The sequence below is a fragment of the Sceloporus occidentalis genome, unplaced genomic scaffold (assembly GCF_023333645.1).
Source record: "Sceloporus occidentalis isolate IW3139 unplaced genomic scaffold, rSceOcc1.0.p SCAF_1, whole genome shotgun sequence".
In the NCBI taxonomy this organism is placed as follows: domain Eukaryota; kingdom Metazoa; phylum Chordata; class Lepidosauria; order Squamata; family Phrynosomatidae; genus Sceloporus; species Sceloporus occidentalis.
The window spans coordinates 296,312,683-296,334,936 of NW_028316981.1; the positions used below are offsets into that span (position 1 = coordinate 296,312,683).

A 22,254-nucleotide genomic window follows, 5' to 3' on the forward strand; every position below is an offset into this window, starting at 1 on the left:
ACCAATTATTCCTAGAGGCTTGCCTATTAATCTGCTGTGCCTATTTCTATTTTACAATAGGCTATATTATTATTTCATCATAAGTTTGGGATATTTTCAAAATTTCTGCAAGCCACTCTGACTAACATGTATACATTAGAAAGGAGGCATACTTCCTTGCATAAATAAAAACGACATAGAGCAGCAAGTCTATTTGCATAATTTTAACTATAAATAAATAAAAATAAGTCTGGCAGAAGCCACAGATATTATTTAATGCAGACAGTTCTTGCAGCAAGGCTGATGAAGAACTCTGTTAATTCATTCAAAGATATAACTGTGCTAGTATGTAGAATCAGTACATAGAGAGATATTGTTGCACCTTTGACACTAACTAAAGAAAGAAGTTAGCAGCATGAGCTTTCGTAGACTTAATTCTACTTGAATTTTGAAGTCTACCTTGCCCTTGCTGAAAAGCATAAATAAGCTGCAGCCCAAAGGACAAAGAGTGTCTGGGGTGTCATTTGATCCAGAAGTGTTCAGCTGTGGAAACTGGCTTCAATGTTGAAGGAGATTATCAGACGGGGGGGCGGGAGCAAAACCCCTCCTTATACTATCCATGGCAACAATCATGTGAAAGACATTCACACATGATTTCATGTGAAAGTCTTTTGAGCAATTGCGGTCAATCACAGTTTAATGATGGGACACTGACAGGATAAGTGTGACATCATATGAAAATCTTTTCACGATCATGCTATAAGGATGGGAAAAGGACATTTTGTCCCTGGTCTGATAATCTCCAAAGGCTTGGGTCCAAAATGTGGGAAGTAGGACAGAAAGACAAGACTTTATCTGAGCATGTACAAAATGTTTTCAGGGCCTCTCTGAGGAATCATGGTTGGCAGCATGAGCTTTTGTAGACTTAAGTCTACTTCCTCAGATGCATCTGGAGTTAAGTCAGACGATCAGTATGTAGAGAGATCTTGCAGCACCTTTGAGACTAACTATGCTTTTCAAAACTCAGCAAGGCCAAGGTAACAAGAAACTTCGAGATGCCCAGCGGCACATTTCCCTTTGCTCACATCTGCCAGAGTAGTGCCCTGCTGTGGGGGCTGCTTAGAGGCCAGTTTAACTCTTTGCATTAGTCTGTCTTTTGCTCACGGTATTGGAATGCGCCGGACAATATGCTTTTTGAAAGGAAACTAAGGGAGTAATTTATCTTCTTTATGTGTGCTAAGCAGAGCAGGAGGTAGAGACTAGCATGGATTCACAGCAAGCCACAGAACAGTGATTACTAACAGCTGACAGCCCCAGACCAAGGCTCTTTCTCTTTGGTCGCCTCATTGTAATACCCGACTACAAAGAGCTTACTGTCCCATTGCCAAGAATCAGAAATGCAGGAGCGCCGAGGGGAACAGCACAAAATTTTTCAGTAACAAAACAGAGTTGATACCTGCTCAGCAGAGCCTGGAAAAGACCATCCTTTTATGAATGTGACATTTAAATTAGCATCCTTTTCTATAAGGGTGGTTTCCTCCACCATGCTAGGAGGTTTACACATCAGCCCATTCACAGTTCGTTTTTGAGAAAGAAAGAAAGAAAAAAAACCTTGGTGGTTGAAGCAGAAAAAACAGACATTCACTTTCAAAGGCCATTTCCTTCTGAAAAAGGACTCTGAGTTGATGATTTTGTTGGATCTCCTAAGGTTAAAATAAGCCTGCGAGAACACATAGTGATGTATTTGGGTTTAATTAGAGGCAAGTTCATCACCGTAACTTCTTTCTTATGCCAGCCAAACAGCGTGATCTCTTAGCATGCAGAGTGATTTAGCAGAAATGTTAATATCCTAGTTAAAAACGGTATCCCTGAAGCAAATTCCCAGTGCATGAAAAAGAAGAGGGAGTTGCATCTGCTTAAAAAACCATTACATTCATTTGAGCTCTCCCACATCAACCTCCCCAGACAGAAACACATCAGTGGTGTATGGATTTGTGAGACCGCATTGCCTAAAAATAGCTTGTATTTATTAAACAGTTTCACTAAATGCTTCACATACATCCCACACAACTTAAAACTCAATGAGCCTAAAGCCTCCTATCAGGGACTACATATTTATTAATTTATTATTTTTATTTGTATCCTGCCCTTTTCCCAGAACTGGAACTCAGAGCGGCTTCACAACACTAAAAAACAGTACAATTAAAAACAGAGGGAAAAGTACATTAAAAAGGAATTAAATTATTGCAATATTAAAACAGATAGTTCTTAAAAGAATAAAACACATTTTAAAAGATATATATATATATATATATATATATATATATATATACACACAATTTTTTAAATACATAGTATTTTAAAATATTATGTATTTTTAAAAATATATAGGTATTTATTGACATTCATATCCCAATTTTTCTCCAGTGAGCACAAGGCACATTACACAACTCTCCTCCCTAAACTTTATTTTCACAGCAAAACTGAAAACTGTGGGCCAGTCGCACAGTGGACTATATCGTAAGGGGGATCACAAGATGTGCAACCATGACAGACACCACATGGGTAGTCTTTCATAAAAGTTTTTTTAAAAATAACAACCATGAAGTCTAGATTCTCAGATTTATCCTTATGAGTAGTGGAGTATGAAAGACAAAAGGCTTGCTTAAGACTACCCAGTAAAGTTCACCACATGGAACTTCAGGATTTTCCCATTTCATCATAGCTAAGACTGAGCCAGAATTTTTCTTAAAAGAACAGCAGATTCAAAGTTTGGACACTCTTGGTGTGTGGAATTTCCTGAGACTGACCTCCCTCTTCTTGCCCTAGTTCACCTTTCTTTGCTGCCACTATCCAGCTTGAAGTCCTGGCAGAATGAAAACAGTATTTTATTATTTATGTCATTTATTTATAGGATGCCTTTCATCCTAGATTAGGACCCAAGATGGGCCACAAAATAATAAGCTAATTTTTAAAAAATCTCAAAACACAATTAAAACCATCACATTAAAACCACATGTTGAAAAACAACATACAATCATAAAAAAAGCATACAAAAGGTTTTTTTTTTTTTTTAAAAAATTAAAACTCTTAGGTGACCCAGCTGCTGGTGTTCACCTCCCTTTCCATGACTTTCTGGGATGTATGCCACACAACCTCTGATTTTATTATATTTCTCTCTGATGACCTCCTGCTCTTAGTCTATGCAATTCAGAGAAAAAGCAGTATCTAGGAACACTGTTACCATCGATGGTAAACTTGCTATCAACTTTGCCCTCTTTCATCCCCTCAAATATTGCCAAAAGATCTTTCCAACTAGGCAAGCTATGAAAGAGGGATGGAAAAACTTGGACTATTTCAGCTCAGTCCTAAACCAGTTCTTCCAATGTTATACTTTATATTGGGTCTAAGGAATAGCTTTTTTCTTCTGCAGGATGATGATGCTTACAAAAGGAAAAGGAATGGAAACCAGTAAGGCAGCATTCCTCTGAAATATGAGCCATGGAGCTAGTCCCCTGTAGCTTCCGGCCGGGGGGCCAGCATGTCATATAAAAACCAGATTTCAGGCATTGCTCTCTGACCTCTGTAAAAGAGGATCAGAGTTCATGGCCTCACTTCAAAGTGCCAGCACTTAGACAGCAGCCCTCTTGCATATAGCCAGAGAGCAAGCTCAAGAATGATCTAATAAACTTTCTTGTAAGGGACATTCAGGCCCAGTAGAGCTACGTGGCATTTGAACAGTTATATTACCATGATGGTATGCAGCATCTTCTATCAGAAAAGACTGTTTCTCCCTATATGACATGGTCTGCTTTTAATGATCTTCAGGGGAGGATTTTCTCTCTGTTCCACCACCATGGACGTGGCCTTTGCAATGGTTGCTTTCAGGTTGTGGAACTTTCTTCCATGGGAGGTCTGGCTGGCTCCCTTTCCGCTCTCTTTCCACCAGCAGCCAAATACTTTTTTTTGTTTAATCAGGCCTTTGGTGCTGAAATTATGAGGCAGAAGGGTGTTTGGAGTGTGGTGTGCTATGGTTTTATCTTTTTCTATTTCAATTATGTCTTAAATGTATTTCAACTATGTCATTTTAAAACCAAATTACAGTGGGCCCTTGTGGGGTTTGGTTCCAGGACCCTCCGTGGATAACAAAATCCGTGGGTGCTCAAGTTCCATTAAACATAATGGAAAAAGAAAATGGTGTCTCTAATATAAAATGGAAAATCTAAGTTTGCTATTTGGAATTTATTCTTTTTTTTAATAATTTCAAGATGTGGATGCTTGAACCCATGGATAAAAAATCCATGGATAAAAAGGGTTGACTGTATCCGTTTACAATTTTTTAAAACTTCTTTTACTTTTTTTTTTTTGTAAGCTGGTTTGAGTGCCTTACCAGGAGAAAGGTGAGAGCCACTGTGGTGTAGTGATTTGTGTGTATAGATAGTGTGCATTGTGCACCTTCGAGTCATTCCCAACCTAAGGTGACCGTAACATGTGGTTTTCTCTTGGTAAGAGTTCTTCATAGGGAGTTTGCCATTGCCATCTTCTAAGGCTAAGAGAATGTGACTTGCCCAAGGTCACCCACTGGGTTCTCATGGCTGAGCTAGGAATCAAATCATGGTCTCCAGAGCTGTAGTTCAACATTCAAACTATTATGCCACACTGTCTATTTGCTGTCAAGTCAGCTTTGGACTATGACTCTGAAGACCATAATTCAAATCCCTGCTTAGTCATGGAAACTGACTGGTTAATATTCGGTAAGTCACATTCCTTCAACTTCAGAGGAAGGCAAATGCCTCTGAACAAATCTTGCCAAGAAAACCCTGTGACAGTTGTATTAGAGTCAGCATAAGTTGGAAACAACTTGAAGATACACAATAACAACAACGTTTTGATTTTTTTGTAAGCCACTTTGAATACCTTGCCAGGAGAAAGAACATTGTGGAATGATCATGGCTCTATGGTCTCAATCATAAATGCCTTCCTACTTTACCAGATAGCAGTCAGATCAAGTGAAGGAGGTCTATTCAGCTGGTGACATCACCAGTAAGCAGGGTGGTAACAATCAGAAGTAGGACCCCTATTGCAGACTCTGGTGCTGGTGTGAAACATCCTATTCTTGTGCCCTAATCACCAGATGAACAGACCTCTATCTTGCCATGCAGATGCTGCCAAGTACATTTGGGTGAGTTGGGCCAAGAGTTGCTCATGTAGAATACGGGCCTATGATTTTATGAATCATACATTTATGAATCTTTAAGGGGGCATTCACACTTACTTTTTTTATACTGAGGAAATCTTCATCTTCATGGTGATGCAATCCCAGACCGATGTTCCCACTAAATTTACCACAATCGAATCTGTCCAAAGCATTTAAATCTGCTCTGGCATTCACACTGGCACCACTTTGCATCAGCATGGAGGCACCTCATGGCTGGGAATGATCCCAGTAAACCAGATCGATTCGGTAGAGCACTCACACCACTGAAGATCCGGATCAGTCTGGCCCTTTAAAAAAGACATGGTAAAGTACCCAGTGCCAAATGCACTGGGTTAACTGGGTTTTTCAGCACCCCCCGCAAACTGCGCCAGGTGTATTTTGAGCTAGTCTAAATGTTGGGTTTCACATTGGGTTATTTCTGTAGTGTGAATGTCCTCCTGCATTCTCAGATTTGACAAGAGACACGAGAGCAACTCAATAGAACACCCAGTGGGCAAACAGGTGTTTGACATATGGAGGAACTTGATACCAGTCTTTTGCTTGAGGGAATTATGTTCATTTATTATTATCATCAATGTGAATTTTTCTTTCAACCAAGGATGCTCACAGTCATGTTTCCCCCAATTGTTTGCTCATATTGTTGGAATTATTTGTAAATTGGTTCAGATATAAGATATATCAACAACAGTAACAAAACCCAAGGAAAATACAGCAGCACATAAATGTTGTGAGTTTGCTGTCCTCTTACTGTGGACATAAATGCTGTGATTGGTGGATTACAGACCGCCGAAAAGTGGCGCTCTTCCGCCACCGCCGGTTGCTGCATCCGGGAACCGCAGCAGCCAAACCGCGCGGTTCCCGGACGCAGCAAAGAAGTGCCAAAATGGCGCTTCTACTTGCATCCCGGATGGGATGCCGCGAGGCGCTACTCACGCACTCGCGGTGTCACATCCGGGGCGCAACGTGCGGACGCTATGCGTCTGATACATCAAAATGGTGGCGCCCGTGTGTATAGGGTGCCGCCATTATTACGCCCCCGTCATGTGCTGGGGTGAGGCCGGTATGGATGCTAGGTCCTCTGCCAACCCCTAGCACGTGACGGGGGCGCCACAAAGGCCCGTTTGTAAAGGGCCATTGTTTCCCTAATTGGGCATCTTGCCTTATAGCAAGGAGGGGAGTCTAAGGAGTTTATCACACCACTAAAAAAACCCATCTTACCTCTGCGAAGTTGAATTCTAATTCGGGAAGCAGCTGGGTTCTATTGCACATAATTTGCCGCTGAATCTGCTGGCTGAATATAGTCCAGATGCAGCATGGGTCCCAGGAGCACTCAGCAAGCTGCTTTTCAAAGTTGGGAGTTTTCTGACTTTGAGAAGCAGCTTGCTGAGCACACCTGGGACCCGGGCTGTATCTGAGCTATATTCGGCTGGCAAATTCAGTGGTGAATTACGTGCGATAGAACCTGGTTGCCTCCTGAATTAGAATTCAACTCGGGAGAGGTAAGCTGGGTTTTTTTAGCAATGCGCTAAGCTCCTAAAACAAAGCTTAGGAAACAATGTGTGTAAAGATACAGAAATCTGCATCAGACAAAGAGGATGAGACTGCATCCACTGGACAGTACTTTGATTCCACTTTGGCTACCTCCAAGGTCTCAATCCTATTAAAGTAGACTCTGGTAGTTAGACACAATGAATCTTACATACATGTTAATTTGCTAAATTCCTATTGATTCAATGGATCTACTCAATTTGGGATCAGCAATTGGATTTAGGCCTAGGGGTCTGACTTGAAATGATAAGAAATGAGCAATTACATTTCTGCCACTGGCGAATTTGTTTTATTTTAAAAAAAAATATACCTCAGAAACTACAACTGTAGAGTTCTACAGTCTGGACTGGAACTGAATATTTGTGTTTGGGAGTTTTAAATTCTGTCCCTGTACCATATTCCCAGGGAAAAAACCCCTCACTTTTCAATTAAACGAAGGCTATTTTGTCCTAAGATATAGTGTATTCACACTGCAGAATTAAAGCAGTTTGGCACTACTTTAACTGCCATGACTCTATCCTATAGAATCATGGGACTTGTAGTTTGATGAGGCACCATAGCTCTCCAACAGACTGGGCTGAATAACTCACCAAAATCATGCCAGTTAAAGAGATATTAATCTGGTTTAATTCTGCAGTATGTATACGCCCATAGAAAACTCAATTGGCATGAAAAAAGGAAAAAATCTCAGGATGAGAGTACTGGTGTGTGTGTGTATAATTTGTTAGACATGATGGATTTTTTTGGAATGGCATACTCTGTGCAGCTGTGGTTGATGTTTAGTGTATCATGCTTAATGACATTACCAGGGACTGGTTCTTGTAACCTCACCCTTGCAGAGAGTGGCAAAAGTGAAAACTGGAGGGGGCTCTTGTACCTTTAATGTTTAGAAGAGGAAATTTCAGCAGGAGTTGCTTGTTACTTGGTCACCTGACAAGTAATCACACCTACTGAAAGTCCCTCTTCTACACAATAATTACGGGTACAGGAACCCACTCCAGTTTGTAATCTGGCAACCCTACTCTTGCAACATCATCAAAGCCGTCCCTGACCCCTGTGACATCACAAAGGGCTGTCCACTGTCAGGCTTTGATGCTGAAACATCAGGGCCTGGCACTAAACTGAACTGCCCTCTGCATGCAGCAAGTGTGTACATAGGTAGCTCTGGTGACTGATATGGATGTGATATGCCTAAGCAAGTTGATTACAGTTAGGGTTGCCATAACCCGGCAGGGGGCGGGTATTTCCCGCTTTTGGACCGTCTCCACGGTCACGGTACGCTTTGTTGTTTGCCCCTGGCTTTGTTATTGCGCCGCTATGGCGGCGCCTTTGGCCGCCCTTGTGGCCGCCACCGCCGCCACCACCATTGCAGCCGTCGCTGTGTGGCCTGCTGTGGCTGCTCCTCTGGCCGCTGCTGCTGCCGCCACCGTCGCCACGGTTTGCCTCCGCAAGCCGGGCCTGCTGCCTGTGCTGAGCCCCGCGCCTCCGCGCGCCCACACTCACATTTAATCTTCCTGGGCGCGCTGGAGGGCCACCTACTATTGGCTGGCAGGCTGGGCCTGGCTGGCCAATAGCGGAACAGACTATGACTGCTGGCAGGGGTGGGGCTGTTCCAGCTCTCTGCCCCCATTGGCCGCCCAGGTTAAAGAGGATGAGCTCTCCTCTGTTTACTTCCTGGGCCGGCAAAGGACTGGAGCGGAGGGCAGCCCCAGCCGCAACAAAAGCGGCAACAGCAGCAGCAGCAAAAGGGAATGGAGAGGACCAAAGGTAGGCCTCTCTGGGCCGGTGTGTGTGTGTTTTTGGCTTCCACGTTTATCATCATCATCATTATCCAAAGTCCTAGCTGTGTGAGTGTGAGTAAGTTTGCAAAGGGACCTTCCACGTTTATTATCATCATCATCATCATCATCATCATCATCATCCAAAGTCCTAGCTGTGTGAGTGTGAGTCAGTTTGCAAAGGGACCACCATTCCCAGAATTCCATAGCATTCAGCCGAGGCAGTTAAAGTGGTCTCAAACCAGATTATTTCTCCAGTGTAGATGCAGCCCAAGCCTTTTGCCTCTCTTATGCCTGAGATTTCAAAGCCCAGCCTTGGCACCACAACAAACTACAAATCCCACGATTCCATAGGATGGAGTGATGAGAGTGAAAGCAGTGTGGCAGCAGTCTAAGTGTGCTTAATGCAGTTCTTAACATGGTGCACCTCTTGCCTACAGAGTCTCCCAGGCCCCAGCGGGGCCCTAGAGTCCTCCAAGGCCTTGCTGGGGCTTGGGAGAGGCTGTCTCCCAGGCCCAGCGAGGCCTTGGAGAAGGTTTAAAAATGTAGGACCTTTTTTTTTGTTGTTGTTAATTTCCTGGCCAGGAAATAATAATAAAAAAAGCCCTACATTGTTAAACCTTGTCCTACATTTTTCCCGGTTTTGAGGTCCTCCGGGATGGCAACCCTAATTACAGTGGACCTTTGTTATATGCTGGGGTTTGGTTCCAAGATCCCCCGTGTATAACAAAATCCATGTATGCTCAAGCCCCATTAAATATAATGACAAAGCTAAATGGTGTCCCTTATAAAAAATGGAAAATCAAAGTTTGATATTTGAAATGTATACTTTTTAAAAAACATTTTCAAACCGTGGATGCTTGAATCCGTGTATAAGAAATCCATGTATAAGAAGGGCTGACTGTATTTTACATAGAAGAAAAGCAAATTGTCTCAATTGGTTTCTCACTATTAACCCCACTATCATTCCATTTTTGCCTCCTCCTTGGTTCCACGCTACATGTTTCTTTATCTCCTTACATGTATTTGTATCAGGATGAGGGCTGGGTGGATGGGTGAAGACTGAATAATAATAAATTTAGACTCAACAAATGCTATTCACCTCCTTTTTTGCTTCTGGTTTGGAGATGGGACAGATAATATCCCTCAAATAGGTCATTTTGGTCCAAGGGTTGCCAGCTACTGAGTTATAGTGTACATTACCAGCTAGTTACTAGGATAAATTAGTTTAAATGTTTGGCCAATATCTGAACAAGTGATCTTGGGTTTTTAATAAAAAAAATCTGATCACTTCCTCACACGTTCGTATGTAAAGTAGCTTGTAATTCAAAATAGAAAATATAGGTCTAGATCAACCTCCCCCAAGCTGGTGCTCTTCTGATCTGTTGGACTACAACACCTGTTATTCCCAGCCAGTATGATCAGTCGCAGTGGGGTATTGTATGTTAACAACGATGGGTAATTTAGTTACACATATTTGGGAAGTATCAGGTCATGGAAAGCTGTCCTACTTAATGTTCAGCCATTCTGAGGAAAGCAATCTGAAGAAATATTCTTCCCATACAGAACATGTCACCAGTATTCCTGAGACTTGTGAATTTAGCTGAGGAGCAACTTATTGTTTCTAATTATATTTATACATCATTGGCAGCACTATTTTAAGCCCCTTAATAAAATGTTTGACATTATGACACTGCTCCAGTTTCTTGTTGCTCTTGGTGTCTCAGTTCAATGGTTCTTAAATGATCAGATCAACAAGGTAGTTAAGACAAACAACATTAAAGCAATCTCTCTCCTTTCCCCCCCCCAGCACATATGATGAAAAGGATTTTGATTTCCTTTGAGGCTAGGACTATAGAATCCAGTTGCCTCTAAATGCTAAAAGCATTACACTCATCCCTCCAAATTTGCAGCTTTGACTTTTGCGGATTTGATTATTCACAGATTTTGTTAATATGTTCTCTCTAGGAATATCTAGGTCCTCCAGTGAAACTCTATGGCCAGCTTTAACTAAAAGTCGCACTGAAGGACCTAGAGATTCCTAGAGAGGACATTCCACTAGGCATTTGTAGCTCCTCCATCACAATTCTATGGTCAATGTCTGGCAGATGTTGACCACAGAGTTGCACTGGAGGACCTGGAGATTCCTAGAGATGTGTTCTCTCGGGTAAAAACTTAGTGTTTTTGTTATTTGCAGTTTTTCCACATTCACAAGGGTCCTGTGTCCCTAACTTCAGCGAATGTGGAGAGACGAGTGTATTTTCAGCCCATTCATACTACAAATGTAGCTTACTTCAACTGCCATGGCAGCATCCTATGGAATCCTGGGGCTTGAAGTTTGGTGAGGCACTACAGTGTTCTGGCTGGATATTCTAAAAAACAAAACAAAACAACTCTCCCTAAACTGCCAATCCCAGGATTCGATGGGATGTTGCCCTAGGAGTTAAAGTGGAATATAGGGCTACACTTGTATAGTATGAATATAGTGCTATAATTGTGCAGTGTGTAGTCTTTTCTAGAGCATGGCTCTGTCTTAACAGACCAGTACACTTGGAATGTCAACCACAGAAAACTTTTTACATGCTTTATCTATGACTTGATACCAAGAAACCTCTGCATGTTATAAAACATTCCAAAGGAATGTTTTCTAAAGTGCACATTCAGGATGCTGACTGGTCCTGTTGGGCTTCACCATGGCTTTGCAAAAGCACGCCCAGAAATCTCCTGCAGTTGTGCTGTAGACTGGCTGCAGAAATGCAATCTTGTCATAGGAGTTTATCACACATGAGGAATTTCTCTTAATTTCGAATGAAAAGAAAGCGGGGCCAGAACACATTCCCATGAAAATAAGGCAGGTCAGCCCATGCTCTATGGCTTATAATTTGAAAAGACAGAACATGATGGGGAAGGAAAAGGAAAAGAATGGTTGAGTTCCAGTATTATGAGTGAGGAAGAAACATTGCACTCAATGGATATCTCAACTGATAAGAAAATAAGTCTCTAAAATCTCAAATTTTGTTGCTGTATAAACCAATTTTATTTTGGCATTTTCTTCATCACAAAGTATTTCTTGGGAACCCCCAGCATTACCAAGGGCTCTACATTCCTAGGTCAGTTTAAATTAACCCAGTATTTTCTGAAATTAAATACATCTCTGCTTAGCTTTCTGTTTGTATTATTCTGGAACTAGCTAAAATGGATACCACCAGTAAACACCACTATTGGTTCCAGGACACAGATTCAACAGAGACCAAGTGAAGGGATGAGGAATGTTTTCACCAAAATGAAATGTTCCTAATGTTTAACTCATGTAATATTGTCAAAGCACTTTAGTACTTTTGGGTATAATTCCTGCATAATAATAAAGGAGGCTCAGTGGAAATTGGTAAAAATCAATTTCTGAAATGTTGCATGAATTTAGATGTTACATGGGATCAGTAGGAGAGAGAGGAGGAAGAATGCAAAGGAGAGAGGAGTGAGGAAAAATCCAGGATATTTCAAGAAAGAGTTTGGATGCTTTAAACTAGAAATGCTACCTTCTTTAGTTACTCACATACTTTCTTAAATGTTACATTATTTAGGATAATATCTGTACTAGTAATAACTGGGCAGTGCCTATACTAATGTTACAATGTTGAAGTAATGGCTAATATCAATACAGTGCGAAACAGACGGCCCTGAAAGTCCGGCTCTATGCCTACCCTTTGAGCGTTGGATTGGGGCTGCTGCAACTGAATGCCGCAGCCCCAATCCAGCATTTTTCCAGCCCCAAAATAAGCGACAAAATGCAACTCCTTTTTGGAGTGGAAAAAAGGTACCCTTTCCACTGTGGTCGTGGTTTTTAGGCATTTCTAAACATCATGCCGCAGAAACGATGCATGATCAGCGGGGTGGCATGACGGCAGCTTTGGGTGGCATCAGGGCATGTGCCATGCATATGCCACACCCCCATGCCACCCCAAAGCTGGCATTTTTTGCCTGTCTGTTTTGACCCTACATTAACTTTTTTAGATAGTTTATAAGCTCTATCTGGAAAATCTAATAGTAGGTCATTATTACTACTCTGACTGGGCACTGCTATCTAAGATCTTAGATACAGGTAGAAGTCATTTTTATGACACCCCTCCCCTCTAATCGTAACTTTATGTTGAATTTTATACCTATTTACATTGAATTGCCGATCATATCTTTACTCCTATCAACTAATAAAACTTCTTTCTCCCTAGAAGTGGACATGTCAGAGACTAAACCTGTGACCTTCTATATAAAAAAACAACAACTGCTCTGTCACCAAGTCATGGCCTCTCCTGAATATATAAATCCTTGATCTTGTTCCTAATGATCCATTTGTTATCAAAACACAATATACTTGGATTATTTTAGGCGTGTGGTCATGTGCTTGATTATAAGTAGCTTTTTTGTTAACCAATACATTTCCATACACACACAAAAAGAAATCTAAAAGTTAAAAAATAGTATCGGCATACAGCAAAGAGAGAGAACATAGAGGAAGAAATTACATCTGTACCTGTTACTAAGCTGGATACAATGAGAGGCAAAACCAACATCTGTAACATTCTCATTAAAAGTTCACCAGGGAAGGAGAAATATTTCACTTCTCGATAGCTGAACTTGTATGACCGGAGACCAAATCCAAGGATAATACCTGGAGAGAAAGAAAATAACATAAGAAGACATTTTAAAGCAAACTGCATAACTACACAGACTAGAACTTGTTAGAACTGAATAGGAGGTTCACCGAACTAAACAAAAATACATGCATCAGTTTTATATTGGTTGAACAGTCATGGCTTTCAGTAAAGAACTGTGGGAATTGTAGGCTTTGAGGCAGCTAAGCATTCACATTCTCTACTGCATAACACCTTATTTACTTCTAGAAGTACAGTTCCTAAGGCTCCCTGGATAGAGGAAACAACCATTAAAACAGTTTGTCTATAGTGCAAACATGCTCTGAGTTCACTTGCATAGGGCTTGTCATGACAAGAAATTTTCACATCAACTTCTCTTTCCTTGTGTTAACTTAATTTGCACGTGAATAGTCCATCATCGATAGGGTTGCCATTCATCAGGACCTCCAAACCGGGACAAATGTAGGACAAATTTTTCAAATGTAGGACACATTTTTTTGTGCCCTACATTTGAATAGGAGCCTCAGAGGCTTTCCCTCTTGGCCTGGGCCCTGCCCTTGGCGGGGCGGAGCCCAAGCGGGGAGGGACTCCTCCCCTTCTGGGAGGCTTTCTCTGTAGGCCTTGGCCCAAGCTGCGAGGGGAAGCCTCCCTCAGCTTGCCATATCTCGCCCGGGGGCGGGGGCAATCCCAGGGACGGGGCCAAACCAGGGCGGGACCGTGCAGACCCGCCCCAAACCGGGAAAGTCCCGCCCATAGGCGGGATATGGCAAGCCTAATCATCGAGGCCCAATGCACATGGATGCCCTGCTTATAGAAGCATAGATTTCTTTTTTTGGCCTGTCTATGGCGGCTTTGCCTTCTCATGGCAAATGGGTCATCTGGCTTGTTCACCATGAGGAGACGTTGACATTCTTCACATCAGTGTGGCTGCCACTAGCAGGGTGGTTTTGTGCACCAGCTGGGAGAGTCCTCAATGTCATGTCCGTGCCAAATGCAAAGCCTGCTCCTGTCTTGTTTGAAGTGGGGGAAGAGGTGATCCCACATTTAACCTACAAGATGGTTCATCACCACCATATATTCATTAGCAGCATAAACCCATACAAATCTATGCTCCAAGCAAATCTTAGATAGGCCTGATACACACCGCCAGGAGATGATGTCCTGGCAGCGACAGTAGGGCTCGGGAACCACGCACCAACCACATGTTCCTAAGCCCTACTACGTGTCGGTGGTACCACTATTCAGTGTAAATGATGTGTGGGCGTCTGAACGCCCACATGTCTTCTATAGGAAGCACCGTCATAGAGCTGTATTACTTTCAAGCTCTAAAAATATGTTCCGTTGAGTTCAATTATGCTTATCCCAAATAAGTGGGGTAGATTGTAGCCTAAAAGGTGTGTCCTTCCACTGATGGAATTGTTTCTTCATTTCCCATGCTTCTCCTGAGAAAACTTTCAGAGCTACTTTTCAGGTAATGCAAATGACTAGAGCCTTGCCTGTATTGTCCAAAAGGCCCACTTTCTTCCTCTTCTGGTGTGAGTAGTCTGGATTGTGTCTAACACATCCCACACCAGAACTGGGGCAAAATAAGGTGGCAAAACTTACCTGTTGCTGGATCTTTTGGGAAGATCTGAAACCCTTTGTTCCTGCACCATGGTGGCTGTCTGCATGGGCATCCCATGCCTGGCTCATCTACTGCTGCCATGGGTCACTAATTCTGAGGTCTGAACAAGACACCCAACATGTGACTGTTACTAGACTCCTCTTTCTGACCTCAGAAGTGAGAAACCCATCGCAGTGTCTGACAAACTGGAAAGCCCAGTGGGACACTTGTGTAGGCAGATGCTGCGGTCCAGGAACTAAAGCCAAGATAACAGGGGGAGGTGAGGGCAACGATGAGGCCAGGTTGCTCCTGGAGTATCCTGGCCAATGCAAGATAAGGCCTCAGAGAAGGGGGAAGGAGAATATTCCATAGATGTAGTAGACATCCATTAGTGAATTGCTTGATATAATGCTGAGCCTGCCAACTGTGCTAAATATGTCTAGCCTGGAAGAATCTTTGTAGACAGCAAATAATTCTGTGCATTTGATTGCCATGCCCACAAGACTGGTATTCCCACAAGACAGTACCCAAATGTGGCATTGATGCGAAGCACTCTTAGCAGAATCAGGATGTGAATGATATATATATATATATATATATATATATATATCGCCAAATCTTTGGACTATTTTTCTATTGCTCCCTCACAATGCTTCTTTCTAGTACCCACCTGAACAACTGCATTGAACCCCCAAATTGTGTTCTGAACAATAATTTCATTAGACCAAATTCAGGTCTCAAAATTGTTTGCAAACTTTCATTTTTCCAAAACACTTAGTCAGACAAGATGGTTAAAAAGAATTTTCCCTTAAAAAGGTGTGGGAATGAGTGTGGCTGATTCAAGCCATGGATCCAGTTTAAAGACAGAATGTAGAAGGATGCTTGAGATGTTCAAATTAGGGTCTATCAGGTGCTAAGATAGTCTCACATTACATGGACACTATTCAAAGGGCTGTGGGGACAACCAGAAATAAAAATCATTGATTGTTCATTTCTGAAAGTATGAAATCCATTTAGATTTATTTGTCCTAAAGTGATTAAAATTATAAGGCTTTCTCAGTATTTCACAGATGAAAACCAGGACACATGTGGCCAAGTGACATCAATGTGTGGTCAAAACGGCAAGAATTATTAATGAAGAAGAACACACAAAATAGGAGAGTCTTCAGCAATTTTCTTTTGCCTAAAGAGCACGATTTCATCTCCTTCTCTCCTTCCCCCCTTTCCTGAATCAGTTGGATATGAACTAGTTTTGCACTGTGAACTGAGTTTGCAGCAGCTGAAATAAGCCAAGGACAAAAGGGGAGGAAGCAAGAGAAACTGAGATATTTTAACAGTAGTTGAAAAAGTGAGATGACAGAGGACTGTAAAACCAGGAGAGCTGGAGGGCATGAAACTGCCATACAAAAATCAACCAAATAACCAATAATTAAATGACAGAGAAGTACCAACAATAAAAACATATCATACACAGAACAGCCCACTAAAAAGTCTTCCAGAAACCCACAAACCAAAAGCCAGAGGAAAAAGAAGTGCCTTAACATGTCACATTAAAAACATCTAGTGGGAGGACGAAATGAATCTTCTGTGAGAGGAAGTTTTACAATCTAGGCATGGCCACAGAAAAGGTTCTCTCCCATCCTTCAAAACCAGTGCGCTTCCACTGCCATTAGGACAAGAAGTAAAGCTATCCCTGCAGATTTCAAAGATAGAGCAAGTTCATTTGGAAGGAGGCATCATTATTCCTTTAGCTATTTGGGGTCCAAACCTTTTAGAGCTAAAGATAAGACAGAGCAAATTAAGAACTATTTCAGAAATAGTGCTCAAGATGCCTCTTTGTCTACAATTCTGACTGTGGCTAGTACAAAAGAAAAAGTAGAAAAGAAAATTTTAAAATACAAACATCTATTCTAGCCAATTAGGATCATTCATGTGATTTATGAACATACACATGCAAAATCAAATGCCTTTTTAGATCTACTGATAGATCTAGTTTCATCATTGGGTGATTACAAGATCAAATAATGATTTCATATGGATAAAGAGTCATCAAATTTTGTCCAGTCACATGATATACAGTCAGCCCTTCCCAACTGCGTGCTTGGCATCCATTGATTGGAGCCTCCATGGATGTTGGCGCTTGCACAAGGCTGTGCTGCCATTGGGAAGAAGAGGACCTGAAGTCCTGTGGTTTTTGCGATCCACAGGGGGGTCCGGAATGGAACCCCTGTGGATAAGAAGGGCCAATATACCTGTATTTATTTGATGATTTTTGTAATGAAGTCAACTTCAGAGTATGGTGACTCTATGAATGAAAGGCCTCCAAGCATCAGCTATTTTGCTCAGATCCTATTCTACTCCCATTGAATCCAGTAACAATGCCATGGACTGGACCCACAGATATGCACATCTTTGTAACCATAAAGCTCTGCAGGGTCATTTATGAATGATGATAGTATGCAAATCCCCATGCAAGTTCTGCAAGGGGCATAGGACCTCTTACACCTGAAAACAGAGCTGCACAACTCGATCCCACTGAGACATGGGGTTGCTTAGTATCACTTGGGAATTTGGGGTAGTGGTGGTAATTCAGCTTGTATTTTAATACAAACTGACCTAATTCACACTTTCTGAAGTAAAGGATGAACTGGAACATAATTATTCTTCACTATTTGCACTTTTCTGAAGTTTGCAATGCAATTCTCCGGTTTAAAAAAATGTGTACATTTGGGAAAAATAAATACAAAAATGTATGTTCTGAGGAAAATAGGATATGTTAGAGGAAAGTGCTTGTAAAATGTGCATACTATTATTATTATTATTATTATTATTATTAACTAAGGAAAGTATTGTTTAACTATGTGTATAAATGTTCATGCACAGGAAAATGTGCAGTGAAACCTGTACAAATATTCTTATGGGCTTAAAAAGAGGCGGAAACAGGATCAAAATGAAGTTGTAATTAGGAAAAAATGCAAAGAATATAGAGTGCAAATCATCCAATATCACTCAAGAAGAACTTGGCACAGTGCAGGGTCACGCCTGACAAGATGAGATCTGGAGCAACTCCTTCTCAATAAAAGTTTCAGCTTTCCAAATAATTTGTGAGCCTTTCAATAGAACAAAGCCTTGTAAGAAATCCCACAAAGCCGTTCTACAGGTTTTCCCTTGACCTTTCACATCTGTCTGCGTGGTAGAGGGAAGGGGGGGAAAGGAGGACATATTTCCAAACAGCAACAAAATCTTATGTCCATTATTTTTTCCTGAAGAACAATGCATTAGAACCTTTCAGATCTTAATATAAATCAGCAGCATGAGAGAAGACTAAAAAGATGCAGTTGAGCACAACTGTTGAAGAAAACACGAATGTTTTGAATTAGTCTGATACTTGTTCATGTTAAATGGAAAATTATTGAGTTAAAATGGGTAATGAAATACAAGTTTATGGACTTTATCACATGGGAGAAAATGGGGGCAAAAAGCTGGGGTTTAAACAGAAATTATCCCATGAAAATCACGCAATCACATTGAAGATTTTCACACACAGCGTGATTAAACAGGACTTATCCTGGCAACCACCAGGTAATAACCAACAACAAATCATTCACGGGATTTCCCCATGAATGATTTATTGCTGGTTATTACCTGGTTATTGTTGGGATAAGTCCTGTTTAATTACGACATCATGTGAAAATCTTCAATCACACAATTTTCACAGGTTAATGTTTGTTTAAATCTCCACTTTTCCCTGATTTCCCCAGTGGGATAAAGTCCTATCATGTTATTACTATTATTATGTAAGACAATGTGCTTCTTTTGACTACAGGTCATACAAAATGGTAACAAACTCATCAAATAAATAATTATAGAATGATAAAAGTAGAAAATTGTATAACTAGTGTCAAGGTAAGGACCTGAATAGATTGCATCATATAAATTCATGTATCCAACTTGTACTCTATAGTATGGAACACACACTCTAAATCTTCATTTTGTGGAAAAAGTGGAGTATAAATAAAGACAACAACAAAAACAACAACACAGCAATATCGTCACCATTTTGCCAGAGCCTCCACACTTTATACCTTCTCTCTCAAAAAGTGGGTTGTAGTAGGAATGCTCAATGGGAAGCAGAAGGATCACCAAGTGCCTCCCTGCCCTCATCTCCACCACACAGTTTTAATTATGTGAGGGACAGAATTTCTGAATACGATTCTAGCAATTAAGCCAGACTTTTCCTACTTTGTGCTTCACAGATGTTTCACATGACAACTATGTTGTGCTGGGACTTTTGAGAGTGGAAGGTCCAGCGCAACACCAGGACATTAGGTGTACGAGGGCTGGACCAAACTCCACGATGACATTTTACATGCCTCTGGCCCAGTTCTTCTTTACCTGATCTAGTACTTGAACTTTATTCCTTTCATAACCACATCTTGTCTGTAGGCTCATCTATGCCAGCAAGAATACTCTGGACTGCTCCTCTGGCCCTGGAGCTACTCTGGATTCCCTCCATTACCTCAATACTCCAGAGTGACACTGGTATGTTAGCTACATACATGTCCCACTGTGCTGCCTGAAGCAACTGCCACTGGTATGAGTCACTCCCTCTGAAGTCAGAAACAAGGCATACAACATTGACCACATGGCTGGAGACTTCATTGTGAACTCGGAGGGAGTGACTCATGCCACTGGGTGTCACAGCATGATGCATATGTAAACAGTGTTCCAGTGTCATCATGGAGCACTCCAAATTTTCCAACAAAAACTGGTTTAGAGATAGGGCAGATTCAGCACAGGACTGGCTTTCCCTCGTAAAAACAGTCCATACTTGAATCAGGGCTTTAGGCCTCAGGTCATGGTGAAGATGGGGGATGAACGGGTGTAATTAAGCCATGTAGATGTCCCCTGTGTCTTATCTAGATGATGTGGTCGCCTGTTACAAACTAGGCCAAGTGATGTTAGCCACAAAAATAAGCATTTAAAAATTAAAATGGAGAAAAGAAAACCCCTCCCCAATAAGATGGTTTTCATCCCACTAATAAGGCATCACTTCAACTTGGAGGTTATGAGTATTTGGGCAGTGGGGGACAGGTGATTCATAGTGGCACACCCACAGGGTCATCACACAGATTATTCATAGCCCTGACCACGTACTTTTTGCAGTAAATAATACAAACTGAAAGAGCATATGGAAGTTTAGAAACCAGAAATGAGAACTTTTCTTAGACATAGCAAGAATATCTATATCAGCTTAACATGAAAAGGTGATAAAAAGAAAAAGATGCAGAAATATTTGCAACTATTGGAAGTATGTATGTGTATGTAGATTCCCTCAGTGAAACTGGAGGTGCTTCAATGACTTTTAAAGAACTGAATTAAAACGTTTGGAAGTAGATGAGAGGACAACCCCAGGAGAGCATGTACAGTTCACTGAGTGTGCTAAAATTAGTGTTCCAAAAGTTCCAGTACCCTTTTCCTTTAAATTTAAATAAACAATGAAAAGTAAGTACATATGGTTGCAAAAATGTATGCAGAATAAAGGCAAGTATTTGAATAAAAATAATCTCCACATAGATCTGACTAACAACAGAAAATAGACAACTAACAACAGACAACTAACAAAATAATTTCAACAAGGAGAAATCCAAGGTTCTATACTTAGGCATTAAAAATGAAGCGCACAGGATGAGTGGCACCTGGCCTGGCAACAGTACATGTGAAAGGGATCTAGGAGTCTTAGGGGTCAAGCAGACGGACACAAAAATGTTGTTCATGGCCACACTGGCACTGATTACACCAGGGCCGCAGCAGCTGCATGGCCTATTCTTGTAGGATAGGACATGTCTAGCAGCAAGGATGAAAGACTCCCCAGACAGCAGTATGAAAATATAAAATCAGAATGAGATCCAGGGCAAGGCAAACCAAGCAGGACTGAGGTGCCCCAGAGGAAGCTCCTATTACTGGGAGCATGCCTAAACTCAGCTTACTGGCAGCTGATATACCAAGGATAGCCCTTCCCCACTGACCAGTGTTGACCTTGTGCACTTGTTTGACTCTCTGGCCAAGATCCAGCATTTAAACCGGTGGAGCCCAACTCTTTGCCAATCTAGCTTAGCTGATGATTCAGGGGATGATGTTTCTTTCCCCTTTTCCTGGGGACACAATGGCAGCCAATGGCTCCCAGGTGCAGCTCTAACCCACACCAGGCAGTGCTCAGGAGCTGCTTAGCTCCCCTGCACACCCTAAATAGGAGAAGAATCAGCCATTGTATTCTGGATAAGAGACGAAGTTGCTCTTTTGAGCTCCATGTACACTGGCAGTTGGATGGCTCCCAGGCACATTCTTCATGAGTATCGAGAAGAGGGAAAGAGCTAGGCATGGGAGCCTTCAGCTGCCCTTATGCACTGGATGCAAAAGTGGCACACAAGGAGATGCAGGGTACCTTCTCCCAAACACCCTTAAAAGGTCTTACTTTGGCATAATTGGTGGTTATGCCAGCATAATCCACTTCTAGGATTTCAGCCTCTGTTTAAAAAATAACAACCTAAAAACCACCTGTCTTCACTTTGTACCCCAAGACTAGCAGACTACATGCCATCCATAATGCCATCACTAAACAGGCCCTATTCATGATTATTACCCAGTTCACCTATGGAGAAGGTGACATCTGGACCAGGTGGTACATAGAGTAAGCAAGTCCATTGAACAGTCCTTAAGTTATCCTGAGCCCAAGCCTTTATAGACTTTATAGGTCACAATTATTTTTGAATATGGAAAACAGTACTATCAATAGAAGTTTTCACTAACACTCAGAATCCTCATCTAACTTTAAGAAACATAAAATGTAACTGATCAGGTCCAGATATACCTTCCAGCTATCTAGATTAATCCACCTTTTAAGCTACTTTTAAAATGTCTCAGAGTCTCTCTCACCCGCCCCATTATTCTCCTCAGTTTACTTCCATTGCTGCAAACTACAAAATGCAAAGGTAGCTTGCACTCAACCTGGCAGGGAGAGGGAGAATTTTGCCTTTTTCTGTAGACTCAGGTAAATGGAAACAGCTGCAGTCTCACCTAATTAGTCTGTTCTACTTCATTAATAACTGTCGACGTCTTTGACCACCCTCTGATGTTACTTGGCCACATATGCCCCAGTTGTCATCTGTGAAATACTGGAAGTTATTGGCTTGCTCTGGCCTCTAATGGCTGGTAATACTAGTCCCAACTGTTTCTCTTATCTTGTGCCCCAAATTGAAAGCTTGTGGCCTTTTAGCAATCAGGCATTCTGGATTTGCATATTAAAGGGGGAGTACACAACACCCACTTTTTTGAATTGGTTTTAGAAATCTATCAGAAGCTGGAGTAAGTATTTTAATACTGTCAGGAATTTGTTCATAGTCACCACAGAATCCACCACACAATTCACTTTTTCCAAGATAAACGTGAGACTGCCTTGGCTCGAGGGAATCTGTGGCT

At 41.6% G+C, this 22,254-nt stretch overlaps 1 protein-coding gene across 1 annotated transcript in view; it reads right to left on the reverse strand.

Moving 5' to 3' along the window:
• LOC149324105 (excitatory amino acid transporter 1-like) overlaps positions 1 to 22,254 on the reverse strand; it is an 80,871-nt gene that overhangs the window by 33,695 nt on the left and 24,922 nt on the right. The window contains exon 3 of the mRNA XM_089496530.1: positions 13,052 to 13,189. Coding sequence (XP_089352656.1) covers positions 13,052 to 13,189 — 138 coding nt within the window. The remainder of the gene's footprint in view (positions 1 to 13,051; positions 13,190 to 22,254) is intronic.